The following is a 25,260-nucleotide window of genomic DNA, read 5'->3' as shown; positions in this document are numbered from 1 at the left end:
TTGACTGTCCAGGAACGCCTTCTGTTCGACTTCACGTCATAGTTGAGAGACAGATTTAGTGGCGTCGCTTTGACAAAAAGACGATCTAGATGTCGACGCTAAAGCTCGAGAGAGTACTCTACATATGCCGCGCAAGCTTTACATGAGTTTTCGACATGTTTTCCCGTAAAACAAATAGGTAAGTCGGCTGATGATTGGGCAATTCAATGAATTCATGAATTGTGCAGTGCACAATTGCCGATAGAACAGGCTATAATTTCGATCGAGATCGAGCGAGAATGGGCTCTAGACGTGGAATCCTGATCAGTCATGTATGATTTGTACGTAGTAGGCACGTAAAATTTCTACATTTCCGATTCTGGTGCATAATATTGTAGATCTATGAGACTCATAGTATGAGTTTCTAGTGGCTAACAACACACGCACCGCACTAAACAGGGCTGGAGATAACTGGAGTGGATATGAAACATTTACACACTGGTCACTGTGCCTTGGCTTGTGGAGATGTAGACAGAAAGACCTCGGCCTAGGGTTCTAATAATATCCAGTCTTTGACGTTGCTGAGTATCCACGTAGAAGTAGAAGAAGATCCATCTGTCCGGAGGAGTCTTTTATTTGTTGCCATTAACCCGTGGCGTTGAGGACGAGTCCCGAGTATACTCGGGCAGGTGTCTATGGGAAATGTGTGTTGTAGCGAAATCAGTCCGTCCTCAACGGGTTAACGCTCCCCTCCGGGGATCCGTGAAGCCAGACGCAGTCTCCGTGGAATATTCCCCGACGGACAGATGCAGACCGATCTTTCGGTCAAGTGGAGATGTTCTTTCCTTTTTTATCAATAGCACTAACAACAATGCTGTAGCCTGTAGCTTGCGCTTGAGCTTTGCGGCACTACTGGGTACTGCCCGGTAACCTAAACCATAGCTTCGACATTGGCTACCTGTGATCCAAATTTTCTTGTTTTCTTTGGCACACATAACGTTAACTTGACATGGTGGCAGTAATGCCTCATAAGTTCTACCAATATGGCAGTAGTGCAGAATTTTACAACATTGAAACAGCAGAATCTCTCCTTGTCTTAAAGACATAGTTAAAGAAATGCGCTGATCTTCAAACATGAATCTTCAAATACAGAAGAAAAAGAAGAAGAAGAAGAAGGGAGATTGATTCTAATTCAGAGTCACAGAGAACCAATGTCAAACAAAGTTTGTTTTCTTTCCATCTAGTAGATTCTGTGTCTGTATAGCTCTGTGGACGCCTGGTCTGACTCATGACATTACTTCTTTCCCAAGATGTGGCGTGGTGGTTGCGTACCTTAACCTAGCATGCATGATGTAGGCCTAACTGCGACAGCCGCCACACGCAGTGTGGCGGCTGCGCCGTGCTCCCATAAAAGATCTTAATGTTGAACAAACGGGTGCCTTTGCGGCGCTATATTTCCTTAATTTTTCAACAGAAACTACTAGGAATACTTACATGGGTCGATTAAACCTAAATGACTATCATCGGCGACTGTTTGATGCATTTCATTGCTTGTGATGCACAAAATGATGTCTTATAAGCAGCTCACCGATGTTCACAGAATTCACAATCACTTGCACAAGCGCACAGAATACTTAGGAACTAACATAAGCGAAACTGCGGGGAAGCCGCCAGGACCGCGCCTGGTGGCGCGGTCTCCGGGGCTAGATGTAGGCCCTACTTTTTGGAATCACAGCTCTGTCATTTTATCAGGGAAAAAAAAAATCAAAGAATGATTATGTTGCTTCATTGTCATCAAGAATACTGTATGTGCATGTATCTTTCAATTCATTCATTCATTGACTGTCCACTACCCCTCCTATTAATCTACAATTGTACATGTGCATCTTGCATCTGAGCATCTTGTTAATTTCTTCCTTGGCTGACATGGAATTTTTCTTCAGTTTCTCTCTGCTAAATGTGCTTTCTTTATTGTGTGCTTTGTGGTTCTTTACCAGTGAGTACGAGGAGACGGACAGCGCCAGCGATGGCGAAGACTACACCGACCAGGAGATGAGCGACTCCTCGATGTCCTCATCGTTTTGCTCATCCAGGAAGGAGATCAGCAGATCAAGATGGACCAAGGATGAGGTGAGTATTCAGAGGGGCAGGGAAGGGAAGTGAATTGTAGTACCCCTCCCATATATCTCTGGAGCTCATTTGTAGTGGGCTTCCCTGAAAACATCAATTACAGTACCCTTGGCTTACTCTGGTAGCGTACTAATCAGAGCATTTTTTTTTCTTTTTTTTTTTTCTTTACACGACTGGAGTGCCAGATTACTGTAAAAGTGGTTTCTTTCGCGTACAGAAACTTTCGCGATTTCCATCGGTGCCGACTTTTTCGCGAGTGTTTAAATTTGCGGTCGGTAATGATAGCGTTGTAACAAGCCACGAGTTCAAAACATTTTCGCGTGATGTTAAATTCACGGTTCAACCTCAAAGCGCGAAAGAAACGGTGCACTTATACAGTAACTGGACATCTCATTTCATTCACAATGCAGCTACCACATGATAATCACACACCTCTCTGCAGCAGACACACAGCACACAGTACATGTACGCATCACTTTACAAACTGTACTATCACAGTTGTTCTTAGATCACACAATATCCGTAGTTTAAGCGTCTGCAGCTTAATTTTGCCTGCAGTCCATTTGTATTAGTCTGTGATGGTCTGTAATACAATATTACTTTATTCTGAGTATCAACTGAATTGAGCTGATGTCTTAATGTTTAATAATAGAAATTGATTTCTCTATGTGGAATTTATGATTTTTTTTTCTAGCGTCTTAGCTGTTCCATTTGATGCCAATAAACAAACATTTTTTTTTTTCATTTACTGAAGTGGAAGTGACCTAAGCAACAGATTGCTTTCATACATGTCTCCTGATTCCTGTAATACTGTATAGATGTCTTAAACTAAAATATGCGCACATAATTCACGTTTGACGGTGCCTCATCTTCGTAGGACGACCAGTTGAGGCACGTCATCGAGCTGCACGGCACGATGGACTGGAAGGGCATTGCGTCCTTCTTCCCCAACCGATCAGAGTTGCAGTGTTACCATCGGTGGCAGAAGGTCTTAAATCCAGACCTGGTAAAGGGACCTTGGACAACTGAGGTATGAGCTGTTTCAGTTTTGGTATCTACAATGTATGCTTTGGTTCAAAATTAAAAGACAAGATACCAACATCAATGTTCAAATCTGTTCGGGCAATGCATCTTGTTACAGGTGAAACAAACACATAACTTTATTTTGTTGCATTTGTATGATACATTTTACAGGCTCTCCTTTTTCTGTACACAGGTTTTTGTGTTTTTTTTTTTTACACTTTACGTTATGCCCTTTGTAATAATTATTTATTCTAAATTCTGTCCATATTCCAAACGCAATCAGTCATTGCTTCATTTGCTTTAATGTACAGCTGTATTATATATTTTTTTTAAGCAAATGCTCAAGTGTGCAAACATAGAACATAAGGAGGGAATTTGCTACAATTTCCATCACATTTACAGTGTACCTTCAATTAATGACATTTTAGTACACAGTATGATCCCTGCATACTATCACTAGTGGACATGTACATTTGAGGAGGAGTCCGTAGAATGGAGACTGGTAACTAGTTTCTCACCATATCAGGAGGACCTCTTAATTAGGGAGCTAGTGACGGAGCTAGGCAGCAAGAAGTGGTCGATTATCAGTCAGCACATACCTGGTAGGATAGGGAAACAGTGTAGAGAAAGGTGAGGGTGTCTTCTCTCGATCCCATCGTTCTGTTCACTCACAGTTGTTGAGAGTACATGTTTAATGACTTTCCTTGACTGTGATTGTTTTGTTTGTTGGTTTATAAATGTTATAAGATTATAAATTAGTGGGGTTTTTTTATCGACACAGTACAGGTGTTTTCTGTGAGATACAGTTTTGTTTGCTATTGTGAGAAGTCAAAAATAATATGTGACTTTGTTTTGTTCATGTTGTGTATTCAAATGTGATTTGTTTTCACCATACACTGTGGAGAAGTGGGGTGTCTTCTGCTCATGATTGGCAGTAGTCAATGTTTTGTTGACTCTTTATCGAATTTGCTTCTTTTTGTGTGTTTTTTGTTGCTTATACTTGAAATGATATGCATCCTTCCATCCATGTGCTCACACTGGTTGGTTGTCACAATTTCGATTTTAGATTTGTGCTTCTCTACATTTTTAATAATCCATAATTGATGGATGCTACTAGTCCACATGTTTTCTTGCTTTGGGCAATGAAGTAAGTGCTAGAGTGGTGTGAACATTTAATACCACTCCAGTGCAATGCAAAGATGGCCGGAGCTAAAAATGTAGAAACAGACTTATCCACTGGTTACAGAAACTGCCGTTAAAACTCACTGCTTTAAAAGATGTTTGAATTGAAGGATATTGTCACTTTTTGTCTTTTCAAAGTGTAAACCACTTTCCAAATGCACAAAGCAGGGAAAATATTTGTTGTAACTCCAAACATCATACACTCGTTCCTTGGCCACCGTGTGGAAGTTGGAGCTAAAGGTTTTGTGGCACATTTTCTGTTGACAGTACATTGTACCATAATAGAAATGGACAACTTTGAGCATACATTTAACTACTTCCAGTTCCTATGTTTTGTTTATTTGGTTTTTTTTTGTTTTTTTTTCTAAAGAAGAATGAAAAAAGATGTAAAGGTGTGTTCTTCTTTGTGTTGATTGGTTCGTATCACTGTTCTATCAGTTCTGTGTTATTTAGCAGTTCTTGAGTTGATTCCTTGCATTTATCCAATTTATTAACGTAACAACCCATGTTCTACCTCGTTCTTGCATGCTACGTTACGCCTTGTTGTTTCTGTTTCGAATTGCGCCCTCGCGATTCGGACCCACAGGAGGATGAGAAGGTGGTGGACCTGGTCCAGCAGTACGGACCGAAGCGCTGGTCACTCATCAGTAAATACCTCGTGGGCAGGACGGGCAAGCAATGCAGGGAACGGTGGGTCAGACGAGAAAGTCCATGATAGAATCCAAGACTATATGCTGTAAATTAAGGAATGTTCATATAGACATTTGAATTTCGTTAATTTTGCGAGTGCCAGCATAGCGAAATTACAAAATGCATGCGAAAGTTCTTGCCGACACAATGTGCATTGGATGCCAGTGGCAATTCGTGAAAATTTTGTGCCGCCCAAAAGGTCGTTGGCTCCAATGTGCAAAATTTTCAAGTCATGAATATACCGTATATCGTGTTTTACAGTAGTAACGAACAAACAAGCACAATGAATGGCAACATCAACCTCAGGTTTAACTGAAAATTGAACTCGTGCATATCATAATAAACCCTGTAAGAATTAGCTCCACATGAACACACAAAGCTATAAAAACAAAAGTGAAACAAAGCAAAGCCCCCTTTCAGTACCTCAGTAATCCGACTGAAAAATAATACAGGTATATAGATATATTATGCCTAGTACACACTTGAATGATAATATGTTACTTTATGTATATTGCGGAATATGGTGAAATCTTTGCACATACCTTTTCCCAAAAGCACATCCAAAATTTCTGTAACTACTTCAATTTATCCTAATTTAATATGGAATATGCTTAGGATGATATCATTTGCTAAATTACTCTTGACATGAGTTTTGAGTATTCTTTTCTCCTTACCAATTATAATAACACATTTTACTCAACACACGTTATTAACATACTGTTTTATATTTCACATTACTTCCTCTTTCTTTTCAAAAGCCTCATCTTCATGCAGAGTTTGAATCTCTTATGTTCTTGATTTTATTTGATTTCATTATTGTGCACATGTTGAATTGTTTTGTTGCATTAATAGTGGACACATACTTCTTATATGTTCTGAATAAGTGCTATTTTACTTTCTGTACATGCAGACATGCAGGTAGGCATCTGCTTTCACTAAATATTGAGCATCAAAAACAAATAAGGAATATCGGTGATTGAAATTAAGTGTAGTATTTGACTTCATGTCGATGGGATTCATTGCTACCCCTTTACCCAGAAATGAAACCAACCAACCAACGAACAAAATACAAGGCCATAGAAAAATTTGATAAAAATTATGTATCTCCAGCAAATCTTTGTGGAATTATGAAAGCACACATTCCACCCTGCTACATGTACTTCGATGTGCATGTACATTTTATGATAGCTGTTGCTTGAACCACATGTACAAACCTTTTGTACATGTATGTTGCAAATTTTAGGAAATTTTGTACTTTCTTCTTCTTCAGCCATATCTTGATTGCTATTGTCTTGTTTTGCTCAATTTTCAAATGTTTATCAATGTTATGTAAACAATACTTTATTTGTCATGTGTAGATTTTTATTATTAGTGTTACATGTAGGTTTGTTTGTTTTAGAAATTCTCATATTTTTGTTTTCCATTTTGGTTGGCAGGTGGCATAACCACCTCAATCCAGACATCAAGAAATCAGCATGGACGCAGGAGGAAGACCGAGTTATCTACGAGGCTCACAAGAAACTTGGAAACAGATGGGCTGAGATTGCCAAGCTACTACCGGGCAGGTATGGTTATTATAAGAGTTTGCAGTGTACATTGCGATATGACTTGTTAACCCACTGAAGACGGACTGACATTCCTATAACAGGCATTTCCCAATCACCCGTGCCAGAGAATACTCGGGACTCGTACTCAGTGGTGTAAAAGCACATCTATAGCAAACTTTTGGTAAGGTAAGTTTCCTTGCCTTGAAATGTATAAACTTGCTTTGGTTTTAATATATTGTTTGACGTCTTTGTGCAGCAAATGTTTGATATTACCATGAAGTGATTTCACGGATCCCTATTCCTACAATTTGTATGACTCTGTTATACTGAGAGTTCACATCATCGGTTGCTCAGTTGTTGAACATATTGTTGGGGGAGAATGAATATAATCACCCTGCCACCCCCCCCCCCCCCCCAAAAACAAAACAAAACAAAACAAAACAAAACACACAAAACAAAGCAAAAAAAAAAAAAAAAAAGAGAAATTCAAAATTGCCCTATTAATAAAGAAGGGAAAAAAATTATTTATATCCACCCATGCAAGATTTCAGAAAAAAAGAAATTCAAAATTGCCCTATTAATAAAGAAGGGAAAAAAATATTTATATCCACCCATGCAAGATTTCAGAAAAAAAAAAATCGTCCCTGTTTTGATAATGGGTTTTCAGGTTTGTTTATATGGAAATGCCACACTCTTTTGCATGATTTAAAACCTTTCTAATAGAGGCCAAAGATACTCTGATGGAAACTGCTGCTCCTTTGCAGAAAAGAACAGGAATATGCCTTGTCAGCCCTTATCCTGTGTTTATTTATGTATTTACTAGGTTGACATTTTTGAGGCAACTCACTATTAACCCGTTGAGGACGGTTTGATTTTGCTACAACACGCATTTCCCATAGACACCTGCCCGAGTATACTCGGGACTCGTCCTCAATGGGTTAAAAGATTAAGATATACATTGTACAGTATGTATCTTTACAACCCGATTGTCCTAATGAGAGGTATGAGAAAACTGCCCTGATTTGTGAAGAAAAAAAAAAATTGTAATGCATGATACTCAAAATGTGTCGCTGTGATAGCTCCTACATTGTAGGAGCCTCCCAGAGTTTGGTGTGTAAATGTTGGCAGCCCTACCAAGTGCCTTTGTGCCCTTGTAACTCTACAGGTAGCAGGTTCAATAGCTGTGAGCATTCTCTCTCATTTGGTGAACGTGGACCCAAACTGTCTTCATAATATCCTCATTCGTTTTTGTTTTTGTTTTATTTTGACAGGACGGATAATGCAATTAAGAACCACTGGAACTCCACAATGAAGCGGAAAGTGGAGACGTGTAATCCGTACACACCCAACAAAGCCCCTGTCTTTACACATTTGAATGAGAGTTTGGTAAGTGATGCCTGTATAATAATAGTTTGTCTGAATTTAAACTTTTCACCATGATTCCACACACTGATAGGTTATATGCTGGTTTAGAATCTACGTTATGATTTTTACACAATATTGCTGGATGTTTGTTTAAATTTCGCCTGATACAGTGGATAAGTTCAGAGCAATGTGCCAGCTAGGGCAATGTAGCTTGAACCAATTGAGGACAGACTGAATTTGCTACAAGGTGTATTTCCCATAGACACTTGCTCGAGTATACTCCAGACTTTAATATCCTCACTGGGTTAAGCTATGCCTGACTAAAGCCTTTTCATTAGCTTTTTTATTGATCCCCCAAACTTGACCTTAATGAAAGCTAGACAGCCTTTTCAGGATCAACAATGGCTCTGCCTCAGTCCTACAGGAAGGCCAGGGTGACACAAAAGGGATTAGGGGGATTAGGAAGCCACTTTCATAGGCTAGCATAATCCTTTCCAGACATACCAATGTGTGCCCATTGGTGAGGCAATTAAGTACCACAACAGATAGCTAATTTTGCTACAGCATGCATTTCCCATAGACACCTGCCTGCCTGAGTGTACTTGGGACTCTTCCCCAACAGGTTAAGAATAAAAGCGATGTCGGATGGATTAATTAATCTGTCGATATTGGAGGGAACTTAAAGTGAAAGAAAGATATTATTCCGAGGGTTGAAGGTTCAGGTGCGATTTTCTCAACTTTGTCTCCCTCTACGAATTAAAGTTTTGTAGTTTTGTTTAAGACCTAGCTTTAAGTTTCTAACTTTTTTTTTTTTTAATGAGAAAATGAGGAACCTCTCGCGCATTTAATGTGATTGAGCATGTAATTCCAAGAGGGCTTGAACGTTTATTTGATGAAAATTGGTTTTGAAATGGCTGAGATATCCAAAACAGAGCCATCCTAATAAAGGTGGGATCCAGCTTTTATTATGATCGCTTTGTTTTACTTTGTTAAAGGATGTCTCGGCCATTCCAAAACTGATTTCCATCAAATGAACTTTGAATTTATCATAGAATTGTATGCTTTGTAATAATCATATGTGTTGTCATGTCTCGCAGAAAGTCAAAAGCCCAATCCTCATCTCCACCAATGCTAAACCATCCCTTTAAAAGTTACTTTTGATTCTTGTTTTTGTTTTTTTCATTATCCTTCTTTTCTTCTCAGTCATCGGGAAGCTCCTCAAAGATGTACACCCCAGACAGTGACTTCATGAATGCTAATTCTATTCGAGGTGAGTTCAGTGGTTGTGCTTGGTGAGAACACTATAAAAGCAGAACACTTGGCTTCAAGAAGGCTATCCACATTGTAATCATGGCTAACAACAAGGACTTAGGGTGATCAGTTGTGATAGGGTTTTAGGTTTAGTTTGATGTGAGGATTAGGAGTAGCTCGGGTTTTGGTTATATTTGTGGGGATAATTTTGTGTTTGGCTTTATCAAATAGCTCTCAGATATTTCATGGGAGCAGCTGAGTGCTGTAGGAGCAAATGATATGGAACCAGTATTAGCATGTATCACTTATTCCAGTAATATAAACTTAGGCTGCGTTTATAATATTTCGCATGCCGTGAATCACCGTTTTGAAACACTGTTTTGTCAGAACTGCGTTTATAAGATTTTTCTCCTGAGCGTGTCGGGGCTCTATGGGACTGTGCCACTGTGCAACTCAATCTGCACAGTTTCTTCCTCATGCAAAAGGTCAAACAGGGCGCGCGCAAGGCATTGTGACGGTATGTATAGTGTTTGAGATCACGGTCACGTTTATAAGATTTTTAAAACACTGTTTCTACTGAATCACTTTTTTGAAATGCACTATTTTGTGCTTTTCAAAACAGTGTTTCAAAACGCTGTTTCAAGTTATGGCTAGTGTTTATAAGATTTTTTTTTTCTTGCTAGAAACACTTTTTGTCCAGAAACAGTGTTTCAAAACACTGTTTCTGGCCAGGTAAAAAAAAAAAAAAATCTTATAAACGCACCTCAAGTCTTTTAGTTTCTCATCATGTCGTGATCCATTTTTTCCCCCCTCCTATAGATGTCCTGAAAATGCGGGGGCAAGGTCAAAGAGTCGTCCGCACACTCTACCCAATGGGCTGCGACTCGGCGGGACAGGATGGAGGCCAGGCGAGTTCGTCGAAGGTCAAAGCAACGATCCAGGAGAGCCCATCAAAGTGGTTCATTATGGACAACGAGGGCGAGATATCGCCTTTTCAGTGAGAAAACAATTCTATTTAAATGTATCCCCCCTCCCCTTTTCAGTCTACTAAACAATCTAGTGGACATTAGTATCCACCTCCATCTTCCTATTTGATAATCATTGCCTAGAGGCATGTAGAAGCCTTGAGCAGATTCCTTCCATGCATTACAGTGTTATATCCTCAGAGGTTTCACTTCAATCTGTGCACAAGCCTTCACCAGACACATCCCATTTTGACATGAAATGATTATTAAAGACTAATTTGTATTCATGGCATAAAATGAATAAAAGTCTTGCAGTATCCAACTGCAGTGGACTCCCATAATAAAGAAGTCCCCGGGACTGGCAATTTTCTTTTGTTATATCGAAATGAGGTTATAACTGTACAAATAAAGAATAAAAATGCATAAAGACTGACTGGATAATGTTGTGACCTGAATTCTTTACTTTGTTTCATGTGGAATTTCATTCGAAATGTGTCTTCACAGGAGTGCACTGTACTATTAGACCATCTTAGGAAATGAAGTTGAACTTGAAATTGGAAACATGAACCGAGAACATGATATGGTGGTACAAATGTATCTTTTTCTTTTTTGACAAACAAGTTAATTTGAGAGTTTTCAAGAGCTGACATCAAATATGTTTATTTTGTTTATCTGTACATGCAATTGTGTTTTCAACTTTGTTGTTTGCAGTGATTTCACTGATCTGGTTGAAGTTAACCAAGTCTTTGACCTGGATGGCAAGACTACCGGCATCACAAACTTTGACATGGCCCTCGGGGTCAACTCCAGTACCCCAATCAAATTCACTCACATGACCTCCAAGGGATCCACAGGTAAGGACTTTTTATACAATGCATGTGACCCTTCATCACAAAACCGACAAAGAGTCGCCAGGTATGGATTTTTAGTTAAGGGCAGATTCTGGAAGAGCAGACTCTAAGCTTTCAAATGATGTTTAATTCAATTCAAATGGACTCTCCTCTTATCTGAACCTATTTAAATACTGGAAAGAAAGCACACACTCTGGAAAATTGTGAACAGAGAAAAGGGGCTCTGAAGTACAGGGTCTATTCAAGCGCTTAATCTTTAGACAACCATGCTAGCTGTGTAATGAATGGGACCCCAAAAACAGGATATAAACCACTGGAGCAACAACAATATTATGTGATTAAGCTGAAATTGAGCATGCTCCATATACACATTCTGTCCATGGTTTTAGAATGGCAACTTTCAAAGCAGTAGCATTATCCTTTCAGAAGTTACATGTATTGGAGCTGAAAGTGAAGAGTGTGCAAAGGATTTTCAAGAAATGAAAAGGGGCCTCTAAAACATACCGGATCTCACTATTCTAAAAAAAGAAGGACGTAGAAAAACTGCTGAAGACATGCTTTCCCATTCATTTTATGATCCCAAACTTATGCGTAAGTTTTTGTCGGGTTTTGTGATGCACAGTCCCATGTGTAGTTCTAGTATCACATTTCAACTCAAAACTTGTGCATCTATAGGTTAAAGTGAAGATGGGTAGACACATGTGGATAAGCAGAAATGTTTCATCCTGTGATTACAAATGATTTGTTGGATCTTGAATATCTATTCTCTACCCTCAATACTAGGAAATGAACATTAAAAAAAATATAACATAAAATTCATTGACAGCCATCTATGGCCATGGTACCATCAATGCCTCTTTAGTTGGCTATGATGCCCCCAGATCAATCATATTCTCAATGCTTACCAATTCTCACCGGGCAAAGACCAAAATTTTGCATGATGAGCTAAAAGATCAGCCATACATGATGCTTCTCTCCTTTGACAAACTTACAAGTAGTTTCTACTTTGTACAAATATACGATGAGAAATGCCCCATTTCTACAACCCCTCTTCCAGTGTTAGAATTGAAATAATGTGCCTAGGAAATGTTGCTGCAAAATATTATCCTGTTACAACCTTTCCATTTTTCCTTCAATAATCCTGATCAGACATTGATTCTCCCGAGTCTGTTTCAAACCTTCCCTTTTCTGCTCGTTGCGAAGTTTATGATCCTGTGAAAATATTTCCCTCTCTGCCGTTCTAGGTTACCGCTTCGACAGCCAGGCTCTGACGGAGATGTCCCGAGAGACGTCCGGGGCACTCATCCCCATCACCTCTCCAGTCACCTCCAAGTTTAGCACCCCGCCTACCATCCTCCGGAGGGCCAGACGCAAACAGGTATCAATAGGAGGCGTGGTGAATCACAGTTTGGATGGAGATGACATGATAGGGAAATTCTGCTCTGCCTGTGAAGTGTACACGTGTACAGTCAAACTTGCCTTAGCGGCCACCTGTCTATAGTGACCACCTGTAAAACCTCGTATCTCAAAATTATCAAATGTTTAGGGGAGCAAAAGAACATGGCAGCCAAAGCACTGTAACAAATGGGATTACCTGTCCTTTGACATGCCATGGTGGCTTTATATTCGGGGTAAGACGGCTTGGATTTGGACAAAATCTGAATCATCTGAAAATTAATCCAAACAAGCGATTTTCACTGAAATTCAAGGTGCAAGGTCTTATCAAGCCAGCAAAGGTGTACAACTCAAACAGAAGAGCAAACATGTTAAAAGTATTGCACAAAAATAAAATAAAGGTTAATTTATTCATTTTTTTCTTTGGATATCGTATGGCTTAAATCATTGAGGACAAGTCCCAAGTATACTTGGGCAAGCGTTTATTGGCAATGCATATTGTAGCAAAATCAAACTGTCCTCAATGGGATAATATCACTATTCCACAAACAATGTTGCTACTACAAAGTGATTATCACCTTTCAAAACTGTGTGTCCCCTCCCCCCCCCCCAAAAAAAAAAGAGAGAAAAAAAGAGAAAGATGAACTAAAATAGAGGCAGTACAATTTATCAAAGGTTTGTGGGAAACAGATGAAGAGGACATGATTTCATCACCACCTTATCTAATTTGAATAGATGACAGAGACTATTTTATTTTACATGTATATTCTCTTCAGCAAAAGTATGTGAAAGTTTTGACATTCCTTAATTTGCTCGGTCTGTTTCATTGTTCACAAGAACGTTGAATATTTTTTTTCTCTTAGTATGTGACATAGCATCATGTCCCTGTTCATTTAACCCTATCCTTCTTTTAACCTTTGTGAATTCTGCAGCGTAACAGTAACCAGAGCTCAACGTCGTTCGACATCTCCTTGAATAGCTCCCTCGGTTCGGCGCTCGAGACCCCCACCAGGTCCCTTGTGGGGGGAAACAGCACGCCCCAGGGGACACCCATCAAGATGCTCCCCTTCTCCCCCTCACAGGTGAGTCAATGGCTGCAGTTACACCCTGGAAAAAAAAAAAGAAGTTTTAAGATCACAATCTTTTAAGATCTCTGAGTTTTGCCAGTGTGACTTCAAACTTCCTGTTAAACTTTTCGCTACACTGTAAAAATTGATGTTTTCCTCTGACTAATTTTTCATGCTCGGCTGGGTAAGAAGAGTTTCTCGTGTGTTTAATTCTGCGGGATCAAGACATCAACTACGGGAACATGTAGCAAACAAAAATGTTTGCGTGCTTTTACTTTCGCACTAATTTCTGGTTGCGCGGAATGCATGAAAATTTCAGTAACATGAACATTTCCACTCTTGCTATACTTCCCACTCAAACTAGGGATAGATATTTGCCCGACCTCTGCCAAACTTCTTGATCTTATTCCCATGTGACTGCTAGAAACTGAAACTTTGAGGTCCTTGTCACGTGACCAGTCCTCCACCTGTTTGCCGACGATTCCTCCTGTCCTGCAGCACATGGCCATTATGATTGACAGGAGTTCATTGTGTTAATGGTCACTGGCCATCAGACGGTGTACCCTTTCTTCTTTCTTGCTCACATGCACTAGTGTCACAAACTTCTCAATTCGAAGATTGACAAGTTTGGATGCCAGTGTGAATTAATGGATGACTAAAGATCGCAAAGACTTCGCAATCTTGAATGCCACAAACTTTTGCCAATGCAAATGTGGCTATAAATAAGCTTTAGATCTGTGTTCGCTGCCTTGTGGGGTGCATTCAAAAAGCGCTTCTCTAGCCCCTGCCTGGTAAGCAGACTTGCCCTCTACGGAATACATGCACCAAAGCATATCTCATCAGTAACATTCAACTCCAGTGAAGATTCTACAGCTGCGCGCGTGTTGCGCATAAAACCGTACACAACTTGTCACAAGAATTTGTAGATTTATCTGACTCAGGCCGTCCTTCCTACTGTATAGTCTATCCATTCTACCGGGTCTTGTAAACCAGATGGTCCCAAAGTTGCTCGTTCATGCTCAATGAACGGGCCCTCATTGCCCACGTTACACCAATCATAATTCAAATCTTTCGGATCAACTCTGTCTCGTTCTAAGAACCTCCCTGAGTTCGATATTTGACCTATAGTTTGCCATTTAAAGGGATGGTATAATATTGGTGGAGATAAGGATTCATTTTGTGAGATACCAAGAAACCACTTGTGAAATAATTCATCAGATAAACATTGAATCTTACTTCGAATTACATTTTCTTTCATATTTCATAAGAGGTTTCTCATTATTTCACCAAAAAAAATCTTAGAAACATTAAGTTACATCTCAACCAAAACTTATACAATCCCTTTAACTGAAGTCATTCATAAGCCTGCGTTTTCACTGTCTTGCTAATGCTGTACTCTTCTTCTTTTTATTCTTCCAGTTCTTGAATGTCAGCACACCGGTACCAATCTCTATCTCCTGCCAGCTGACCTCCACTCCCATTGGTGGAAACCATCCAAATGCCACGCCCACTACCATGACAACACAGGCTGGGTAGGTTCCACCTGCTTCTCTGAAACCACACATGATTTAAAGTTTTGGTACCTCGAAAGTTTCCCTGAATTTCGTTGTCTCGGTTTGTGTTTCAGGTTAAAGTACGTTGTCTGTGAGAATCACTCGCCCCAAAGTGCTCTCATGTCATTAGTAATCATGCAGTAATGGTTTCATACCAGAGCCGTCGCGGTACCGCGTCGATAAATATTGTACGAAACCACTGACTGCTACCAGCAGTGTGCAGTCCCATACGCATAGCTAACTGCGACCAGCAGTCCCATACGCATAGCGTAATGGGGCTTCGCATTGTATCATTCAGGATCGTGACAGAATTAGTATCGCGGGTAAAAGTCAACTTAAAATCCAAAAATTTCTTCAATTTGAAGTATTGAAAACAGGCTTCGGACAATGTTTGGTTCTGCCAATAGTCCCTTTCTGTTCGAATTGATGACTGAATGTGACTCGGTGGAGAGGACCTTGGGAGAGCTACATACACTGAATACTACGGCCAGCGCATGCGCACACAAACATCTTATCCGTTCGTGGATTTGAAATTTGTGCGCATGTGATGTGTTCGCATGCACTGGCTGTAGTATTCAGTGTAAGTAGCTCTCCCAAGGTCCTCTCGACCGAGTCACATTCAGTCATCAATTCGAACAGAAAGGGACTATTGGCAGAACCAAACGTTGCCCGAAGCCTGTTTTCAATACTTCAACTTAATTGGTAAGTCTTCAAATTGAAGAAATTTTTGGATTTTAAGTTGACATTTACCCGCGATACTAAATCTGTCATGATCCTGAATGCTACAATGCGAAGCCCGATTACGCTATGCGTATGGGGCTGCTGGTCGCAGTTAATTGCATGATTACTAAGACATGAGAGCACTTTGGGGCGAGTGAGTCTCACAGTGTTAGTTATATGAAAGGTACTTTAACCTGAAACACAAACTAAGACAAGGAAATTCAGGGAAACTGTTGAGGTACCAAAACTTTTTATTATCTTTAAATCACCATCTATTTTTGAGTGAGAGTACAGGTTGCAGTGAGTTTGTATGATCAAGGATGCATGTGAAAGACCAAGACAAAAGCCTTTCTTAGTGTGAATTTTATATGCATGCTATGCATTCAATTTTTAACCTGATTCATCGGGGTCCTGCCACAAGACTGACACCTATGAATCAAACAGCCCATGAGATTGACTGTGAAAAAAAGGTCCACAAGTCATACCGCCTACAAGTCATACAGCCCATGAGTCTGACACTAGGCAACTAAAGGCCTGTGAGTTCAACACTGGGTAAAAACAGCCCTGGAGGTCAACATTACAACATGTTTCACTTGATATGTCAATTTCATGGGCCTTGTTTGCTTATAGTTTCAAACTCAGATGTGCGGCTCATGGGGTGTATGATTTATGGTTGACAGTCTCGTGATGTGCACCCATAACATCTGTATATTGAGGTATAAGCTGATGGTGAATAAAGAACAGCTTATCCCCTTCTTGCTTTTTGTTTTAAACCATAGTTATGCACATATACTGTATTTACCTACCAGCAGAAAAGGACTCCCCTCTGTCATTGACCACTTCACTGGATCATTAACTAGATGCAGTTTTTTCTTTGGGCACACCTGTTCCCAACTAACTGAATTTTTAAATGAAAGTGATAGATTATTAAGCACAGGATTGAATATACAAGGAGAGAGTTTTCTTTACTTTGTCTGCCCTCTGTACAAAGAGTGAATTATTTCCAAATTCTCTTGAAATTGCAGCACATTCCGAACGCCACGGATCCGACGGGCCTTACTGGACTCCACCCCTCGGACACCAACGCCTTTCAAGGATGCCCTTGCTGCCATTGAGAAGGCGGGAGGACCGCTGAAGAAAATGGTGAGGTTCAAGTAATAATTCATGCATTGTGTATACATATTAAAGCAGAGATTTCAAGTAGGGATTTCAATGGGTCTAAAGCCTGCCGTTTACTTTACAATCAGACCGGTCGCAGCTGGACTCTTAGGGCATACGACCAGTTGCGCAACTCAACACCGCACACTATACCATACTATACAATCAGACTAGGAGCATTCATTGCTCTGACTTCGGTGAATACATCAAAGAGTATAGGCGTGCACACATTGCACATTGCATGCGCTTGCATTTTACTATAGTATCGTGATTGGGTGAAAGCCCACGGCTGGTTGTGAAAGTTTCACAAATCTCTACGACTGGCACGAAGACCCAGTCACTCGACTGGCAACTAGCAAAGCTGACGTCACACTTCCGATCTTAACCCGATGAGGATGAGTACGTCCCGAGTATACTTGGGCAAGTGTCTAGGGGAAATGCGTGTTGTAGCAAAATCAGTCTGTCCTCAACGGGTGAAGGTTGTTTTGTCGGTCTAATCATCTAGTGTGCAACAGGCTTTAAGGATAACATGATGCTTGAGAACCTGTGTCTAAAAGTGATATTAGTTAAAGCTTGGGTGCATTCAGATTTTTCTGTGGAGCCATTTTTATGCGTCCGCTACGAAATGTCACCAAAGGCATTATGTTTTGGTTTTGCCTGTCTTTCGATCTATGTCTCACCTTTCCATCAGTCCATAATCAGCTAACGTTTGAGGTATCCTAATGACTTTTCTCATGTACAGTATAAGTGGAGGAAGTTGTGCCTATCAACTTTTGGTGCACATGCTCAAGGTCAAATTTGTAAAATATCACTACTCCCCCCTATATCTCTGCAATGCCTGAAGGTATATTTCGTGATACTTAGTGTATAAGCTACATGTATTAGCAGATCAATATTCTGTAATGAGAGTTTGGGCCATGTAATCAAAGGTCAAGTGAAAAGGCCCAAATTTACTTTTTTTTGTTTGTACGTATGTACGATATATTTCCTGACAATGATTATCTTGTGAAATTGGAGCTCATGGTGTCAAAGATCAAGGGCCAAAGGTCAGGTTAAAGTGCTAAAATTCTTCTATATGAAGATGAAATAACACTTGTTCTCCATTCTTTGGAGATTACAGTTACACAGTAATTGATCAAAGAAAAGTCAAATCAGTCAGCTATCCATGATTGCACCCTCCAGCCTCACACACCCAACCAGCTGGCGGACATTTCGGAAATCATCGCCCGGGACGAGAGGGAGGGGCAGAGGAGGAACGAGATGAGAGCCAAGAAACGCGTTGTGGTGGAACAGGTGAGTGCGCCCTCAACGGTCGATCATTTAAATAGTGGGTAAATTGACTCATAAAGTGGCATAATAATGTATAAAATATAGACACTGATAGAAAAAACAAACAAACAACTACTCTTGGCTATCACAGAGGTCAGTGTATACATCAGGTGAAATTCTCTGCAGTATTTTTGTATGCTCATTTTTTGTGTGTTTGTTTGTTTGTTTGTTTTTTGTTTTGTTTTTCTCCCAACTCTCATAGATATTATAGCTGTGTCAGTGTGAGTACAGCTAGTACCAGTTAAAGCAGATTGATACCTATCACAGTGGTTCAGTTTGCACATCCCCAAAATTCATTGTTTCAATAAATTGCTTTGCAGTGTTATCCCAAACCTGATGAACTCTAGTGAGTGAATGGGCCTAAAATTTCAAAAGCTAAAGTTGAAATTTGCAGATGATAATGATTGTTCTTACATTAATTTAGCGCACATTTTTAGTTGTAAGTGCATTTTTGCCTCCATGTAGATGAAATATTGACATACAGTTGTACTTTGTTAAAACGTAAGGAAAAAAAATATGGTGACACCTATTGGCACTTCATATTCCACTTGTTTGTAAAGTCATGTGTAACTTTATGAGCAGCTTTATGAAACAGGTCCATCAACTCTACCTAACTTTTTTACATGCCCTGGCACTCACCTTGACTTGCCTAGATCTTTTGTTAGCATTTAGTAATCCATAGTGTGCGGATTTAACCTAGTTGTGAATTTACAATTAGTATCAAAGCCCACTTAATGCATAGCATTTTGCCTTGATCCTGCCATATAGGAAGGTCCCTCATGGTGTCACAACATGAATTAGATGGATTAGGTAATCTGCATTTTATTGACAATAAGTATGGGTTATCCTGTTTTACCCTGATAATGAAAGCCTGGGAAGCTTGGGATTTGTAATCATGTATCTGCTTTAACCAAGACTTGATACAATGTATTGGGACAAGGCACTCTATCATATACTGTACCGTACTTTAGATTGCAACAACAGTTGCATAATCATGTGTAAAATAAAAGATGTTGAAGTCATTTAGAATGTGTAAGTGAATTTCCCTTTTCGGGTACTCTTCCATTTTATTTTCAGGGAGTCCGTGACTTAATGTTGCATGTGTATTGTACTTTTCTAATATATAATATTGGTATATTTTCTAAGAATGTTTTCTGATAATGTAATGCTCAGTTAAGTCTAGACTTGCTTTCTAGTTTAAAGAGTTTTCTCCTGTAAGAGCCTAAATCAGGATGTGTAGTGTCATATCTTCTGAATTTGTGCATATTTCTCACCTGCAGATCGGGGTATCGCCGGTGAAGAGAGTGCGGAAGTCACTGTCGAGCTGCATGCAGAGTGATAAAGAGAATGTGGCTGGGGAGGAGACTAGGCAAGAAGGGGACGTAAGTATCATGGCCTGAGCAATTGCGACTGATTTGCAGAAAATTAGTCAGGCTAACGCTGTAATGAAGCAGGGTGCTGAAAACCGTTTAAACCCACAACTAAAACTTGCTCGTAGGCAAGTAGAATTAATGGTCACTTGCTCAATCAAAGTAAGAGTCAGTTGTCCTGTTGCCCATTTGTGTAAGTGGGATATATTATGTATACTGGGATTCCCTTGTTGGGAGTCATTTGAGTTGATAGTTGTTAAAAACCTGCAGCTCAAGCTCAGCAAACTCTTTTGGAAATACAAGTACTTGAAAACACGCAAACAAAATGATTCTCGATATATAATACTGGTATACGCTGTAATTTCCGCGTACAGATATTTTCGCGAGCAAGGAGGTCATATACATTTTCGCGAGATATTGTTTTCCCAAACGACGCCGATGCTAATGTAAATGCACTACTACCCTAGCGCATGGAAGCATTTTCACTTGTTGTTAAATTCGCGATCCAACTGAGATTCGTGAAATTGGTGAAAATTAAGCCCTCGCGAAAATAACAGCTTATGCAGTATGCTCAGTGTGCATAAATCTTTAATATCGGTGACTTGTAGGTTCCTGAATTGAATGTATAAAATTAGGCAACATCCAAAGGCAAGACATTCTGACACGTATAATAATCATACTTACAGAGATAATAACATAGTCCTTGGCATTGACCAAAACAATTTGTATTTCTTTAAAGAAAAAATACAACCATTTTAAAAAGGAAAAAGGCTGAAGAATCAGATCAAAAGATTTGTTTCATTTCGAGGGGGGGGGGGGGTTCCCCTTTTTTTTTTAGAATGAAAGTTAGCTCTGTACACCTGCTTGGTTTTAGTGATGAGACACTGCATCACATGCCTAATATGGAACATGACAGGACATAATATGCACTATCACATAGTGGAAATATAACAAAAATTCAACATTTTTTTCACTATTTTAGCATAATGAGAGAGCACTAAACTTACCCTTGATATATGTCAGTAACAAGTCCAGGGAATTTGTACTTTTCATTGTAAAATGATATTTTCTGGAATTTGTTTTGCTTTTTTTATTTTGTATCGTAGTAGATAATGTATGTGATGTAGTAGTCTTCTGATCCAGCAGTCTCTTTACCAAACTTCAAAAATTCATAACTTTTGAACGGATGGGTCAATTTTTCTCAACATTTTACTGATATGTTCTACTAGGATTGCTGCATTTACTCAATTTCCACATGTATATTTGGGGTAAGTTTCCCTTTAAAGGACAAGTTCACCTTCATAAACATAAGGATTGAGAGAATGTAGCAATATTAGTAGAACACATCATTGAAAGTTTGAGGAAAATCGGACAATCCGTTCAAAAGTTATGAATTTTTGAAGTTTTTGTGCCGTAACCGCTGGATGAGAAGACTACTGCAGTGTGTGAATAACTAGATGTCACATGCGTACAACAATATAAGGAAAATATAAAGAGAATTTCACAAAATTTGATCTTATGAAAAAAGTTCACATTCCCCCGACTCGTTACCGACAAATGTTATGGGTAATATTATTCCCCCTGCCTTTAGAAAGAGCCAAGTCAAGTGCTCTTTTATTATGTGAAAAAAGTGAAAATATGTTGAATTTTCTTTATATTTTCTTTATACTGTTATATGCATATGACTCACAAGCTGTAGTAGTCTCCTTATCCAGCGGTTCCAACAGAAAAATTTGTAAAATTCATAACTTTTGCATCGATTGTCCAATTTTCGTCAAACTTTCATTGATGTGTTCTACTAACATTGTTGCATTCTCTCAATCCTTATGTTTATGAAGGTGAACTTGTCCTTTAAGGAATTCTTTCTAGGATGGATACTGCATTGGTGTTACTGGAAATTATTGTTCTCTTCTCCTCTTTCATTCTTCCCCGTTTTCTCCAATCAGGAGAGCGTCCTCGCCTCCAGTTTGATGATGTCACCCCCCACGGGCACCAGGGCGCAAACCACCACTATTGGCAACCTCTTCGGAGGAATCAAGTCCCTTAACGACGCCTTCAACGTCCCGAACACACCGTCCCCCAAGCCTACCACTAAGGGTCTCCAGCGCAACATCAGGCCAAAGGGTCAGGCACCGAGCAAGCCAGCACCAAGCATCACTAGGGTACTGACCTAAACACTGGTTATTCAATTTTGTTAATAGCAAGCATTCATTTTGTCTCTTTTGCAATTCACTTTGTTTTCAGGAAGATATATTTTAAATGTAAACAAAGGGAAACTGACCAAAAATGTATCATATGTGACCGTGCACCTCAAAACGAACATAAAGTCGCACACACTGATTTCACGTGACGACTGAAAATAAGTGAAATGGGTCAACCTAGCCGAACTTGACTTTTTCATATTTTCTGAAAGAGCGGGTCTTCTTTTACATTATGCTAAAATTTGGTATCATAACACGGGCAGGAAAGTGTGTCTTTTAGCAGTTCATCTAGAACATTTTTGGAAGAATAGTGTGATTAGGTGTGTCTTTAGAATCCCTTTTTCATTTCTGAAAAGCCTTGTCCACACTCTTCACTTTCAACTCTAATAACTTTTGAAAAGATAGTGCTACTGCTTTGAAAGTTGGCATTAACTATGGACAGAATGTGTTTAATGAGGCATGCTTAATTTCAGTTCAATCAGATAATCCCTTCATTGTTGTTTCTCTGGTGGTTTACTTCCTGTTTTTTGTCCCATTCATCGCACAGCCAGCATGGTCTGGTAAAGATTAAGCGCTTGAATAGACACTGTACTTCAGAGCCTCTTTTCTCAGTTCACACTTTTCCTGAGTTTGTGCTTTCTTTCCAATATTTAGATAGGTTAGGAGAGTCCATTTGATTTGAGTTATACATGATCTTAAAGCTTAAAGTCTGCTCTTTCAGAATATGGTCTTAACTAAAAATTCATGTCTGGCGACTTTTTGTTTGTTTTGAGGTGCAGGGTCACATATGATACTGTATAAGCTGTTATTTTCGGGTACAGATATTTCTGCAAATGTGGAGGTCACAGACACTTTCCCAAATTTACACTGAAGCTATCACAAGTACACTATTATCTCAGTGCATGGCGACATTTTCGCGTGTTGTTGAATTTGCGGTCCAACAGCGATTTGCAAAATTCACAAACATTAAACCCTCCCCAAAATGACAGCATATACAGTATGTATGAAGAATGAGCAAGGGATTTGATCTGGATGGAATCCTGTTTGCTTTTCATTTTCTTTCCTTGAGTTTCCATGCGGCAGACAAAGATTTCTTAACCCTAAAAAGACTGGGCTTTTTTGGTAGCTCGAAAGACTGGGGGGGGGGGGGGGGGGGGCCTAAAGGGCCCCCCCTTAAGATATCGGCCGTGGATCGCGCAACCGCCGCGGAAATTTGCACAATGGTAGTGTGCGATGTAATCTACAAGATTGTATATTTAAATTTTCCAAAATAGTCTTCTTTCATTTTATTTTGATTAATTATGCTAATTTATGCGAGAAATCAGACTTTTTTATCTAAATCAGTAAATAAAGCTCCAAAAGTGCTCATTTTTGGTCTAGATATTCTTTGTATCATTCTTAGCAAATGTACTTGAAAAAAAATTCGGTATCAAAATTAATTTCTTATTTATTTTATTGTTTTATGAATTTCTTATGTATTTCTTTGTTTTTTCGACCTTTTGTTTTTGTTGTTTTTTTCAGTAAAATTTGTGGCAGACCCTTTTTGAAGCAAAATACTACTAAAACAAATTGATTTTAGCCATTGAGAGTAAAAATAAGCATATTTATATGAACCATGTGATAAAACTCAATTTGTATTGACTTTGTACACAAAATCACATTTTTGAGCCATTTTCGGTCTCACGTGCATGTACAAAAAGTTATGTAACTTCAAAACCGTACCCCCGGGCATCACAAATTTGGTGTCAAAATGTGCGGGAAACTCAAAAGAAAAAAGTCATAGAGCATCGCGGCGAGAGCATTGCGTGTTGCTGAGTAATCGCGCGAAATGTCGAGGGGGGGGGGCCTATAAGGCCCCCCCAGTCTTTTTAGGGTTAAGTCTTACTCTGTTCATGCATACATTTCTTCTTCTCGTGTGCAGTTTCCAATAAGAAGTGCAATTTTACATCATGTCGAAGTTGACTCAACTGAACAGAGTATTACTCTCAACTTGTGCAATTTATCATTCTTTATCATTTCAGTCAGATTCGAAGTAAGATAATCATGAGATTTAAAATAAGTTGCAACAGGTATTCGCCTGGTAGGAAGGCCAGACATGCAAATTTGATAGTACCATAATGTCATCATCGCAGGATTCTCCACTTTGTACATAAAACACTGAAAACATGTGGTTCATCTTTTCCCCTAGAATGAATCAGAAGTGTGATTCTACATGTCTACAATAATCCAATTTGAAGGGAATATCTTATTTCTTCGTAGATACACTGTAGAAAAAAAAATGACACACACACACACACACACAATTGAAACCTAGTAGAAAATTGGGAACCGTAATAGTTTTCTCACCTGGATAACATTCAGTACATGTAGTAACCTCGTTTAGTTTGCATATGTGATTGTTCCTGACATCACACTTTCCTAAGAAACATATGGAACTTTGAAATATATAATATTCATTCTTAGGTCTGATTTCCAGCTCTTACCCCATCATGAGCTGCAGACAACAAAACAAAACAAAACAAAAATGTTAGAAACCTACCTGGTGTGGGAATCATTTTCACCTATTGCAATACAATTACATGGAGCACACATACACATGTACTGTATACGCTATATATTTCGCGGGGGTTTTATTTTCGCGAATTTCGCGAGTCGGGAGCTATTCGCGAAATTAACAACACGCGAAAATATTACCTTCCAAAATGAATCCCTTGCCTTGATGATACGAACATTTCAGTACTAGAATACCATGTCACGGCTTACCGAACAGACCATACTGGCTAAGCTTGTTTACGCACGTCCACGTCTACTTACGAATACCGTAGAGAGCCAATCCATTATCGCAAGGGGACCACTCGTCAGAAATCTAGCGCGATGGACTTAACCACTTCAAAAATGTTGAATTCTAACTTACTAGTTCGCAGAGTTTGGCAAGTCTTTTTCATGGAGTGTATAACTAGTATCATTCTTATATGCTAGTAAGTTGAAAATTCACACTTTCTTTGCCACTTCATATTTTCTCTGGTCCCCCAATCGCGAATTTAACCACTCGTGAAAATGTGTGACATCGGCAATTCGCGAAAATTTATGTACGCGAAAATTATAGCGTATACAGTATCCCATTGATCGCTTATTGGAACCTCCCACATTTTGACCCTTGGATGTTGCCAGTCATGCTGCTATACATCATATAATTAATGCAGCACCACTCTCTAATTCTATTTCCAATCACTTTGACTGCAGGGTACACAGGACAGCGAGTGGTGGAAGATAGCGTGCGGACTGACCAGCGACCAGAAGTTCATGAGCAACCAGGCGCAGCGAATGGTGCTCCGACAACACAAACCTCGCTCCCTCGTCCTCTAAGACAACCCAGCTCCTTTTTCATTATCTGGTGACATCGCAACCTTTCCCTCATCACACTAAGGTGGCTCACCTCTATCTTAGGACATCATAGCCCCTTTTTCATCCTCTGTGTTGACTT

The 25,260-nt window shown here is 39.4% G+C and overlaps 1 protein-coding gene across 1 annotated transcript; it reads left to right on the top strand.

The window, feature by feature from the left end:
* On the top strand, window positions 1-25,260 carry LOC139708993 (myb-related protein A-like). Its single transcript, XM_071620962.1, has 17 exons — window positions 1-178; window positions 1,977-2,109; window positions 2,987-3,139; window positions 4,901-5,004; window positions 6,441-6,569; window positions 7,823-7,937; window positions 9,120-9,186; window positions 9,987-10,164; window positions 10,844-10,986; window positions 12,228-12,361; window positions 13,311-13,460; window positions 14,865-14,977; window positions 16,744-16,861; window positions 18,059-18,169; window positions 19,486-19,587; window positions 21,522-21,737; window positions 25,020-25,260. The coding sequence occupies exons 1-17, from the start codon at window positions 156-158 to the stop codon at window positions 25,140-25,142; spliced, it is 2,112 nt and encodes a 703-aa protein (XP_071477063.1). The 5' UTR covers window positions 1-155; the 3' UTR covers window positions 25,143-25,260.

The sequence above is a fragment of the Diadema antillarum genome, unplaced genomic scaffold (assembly GCF_040938485.1).
Source record: "Diadema antillarum isolate AM-2024a unplaced genomic scaffold, OU_Dant_1.0 seq00001394_RagTag, whole genome shotgun sequence".
NCBI classification, from domain to species: domain Eukaryota; kingdom Metazoa; phylum Echinodermata; class Echinoidea; order Diadematoida; family Diadematidae; genus Diadema; species Diadema antillarum.
This window is presented reverse-complemented; position numbering and strand designations above follow the sequence as displayed.

What these genes read in the sequence shown, in the direction of transcription:
- LOC139708993 (XM_071620962.1), top strand. Translation starts at nt 156, where the DNA reads ATGTTTTCCCGTAAAACAAATAG. An exon ending in CAAGATGGACCAAGGATGAG is followed by an intron (nt 2,110 to 2,986) that starts GTGAGTATTCAG and finishes TCATCTTCGTAG; the next exon opens with GACGACCAGTTGAGGCACGT. An exon ending in CACATTTGAATGAGAGTTTG is followed by an intron (nt 7,938 to 9,119) that starts GTAAGTGATGCC and finishes TTTTCTTCTCAG; the next exon opens with TCATCGGGAAGCTCCTCAAA.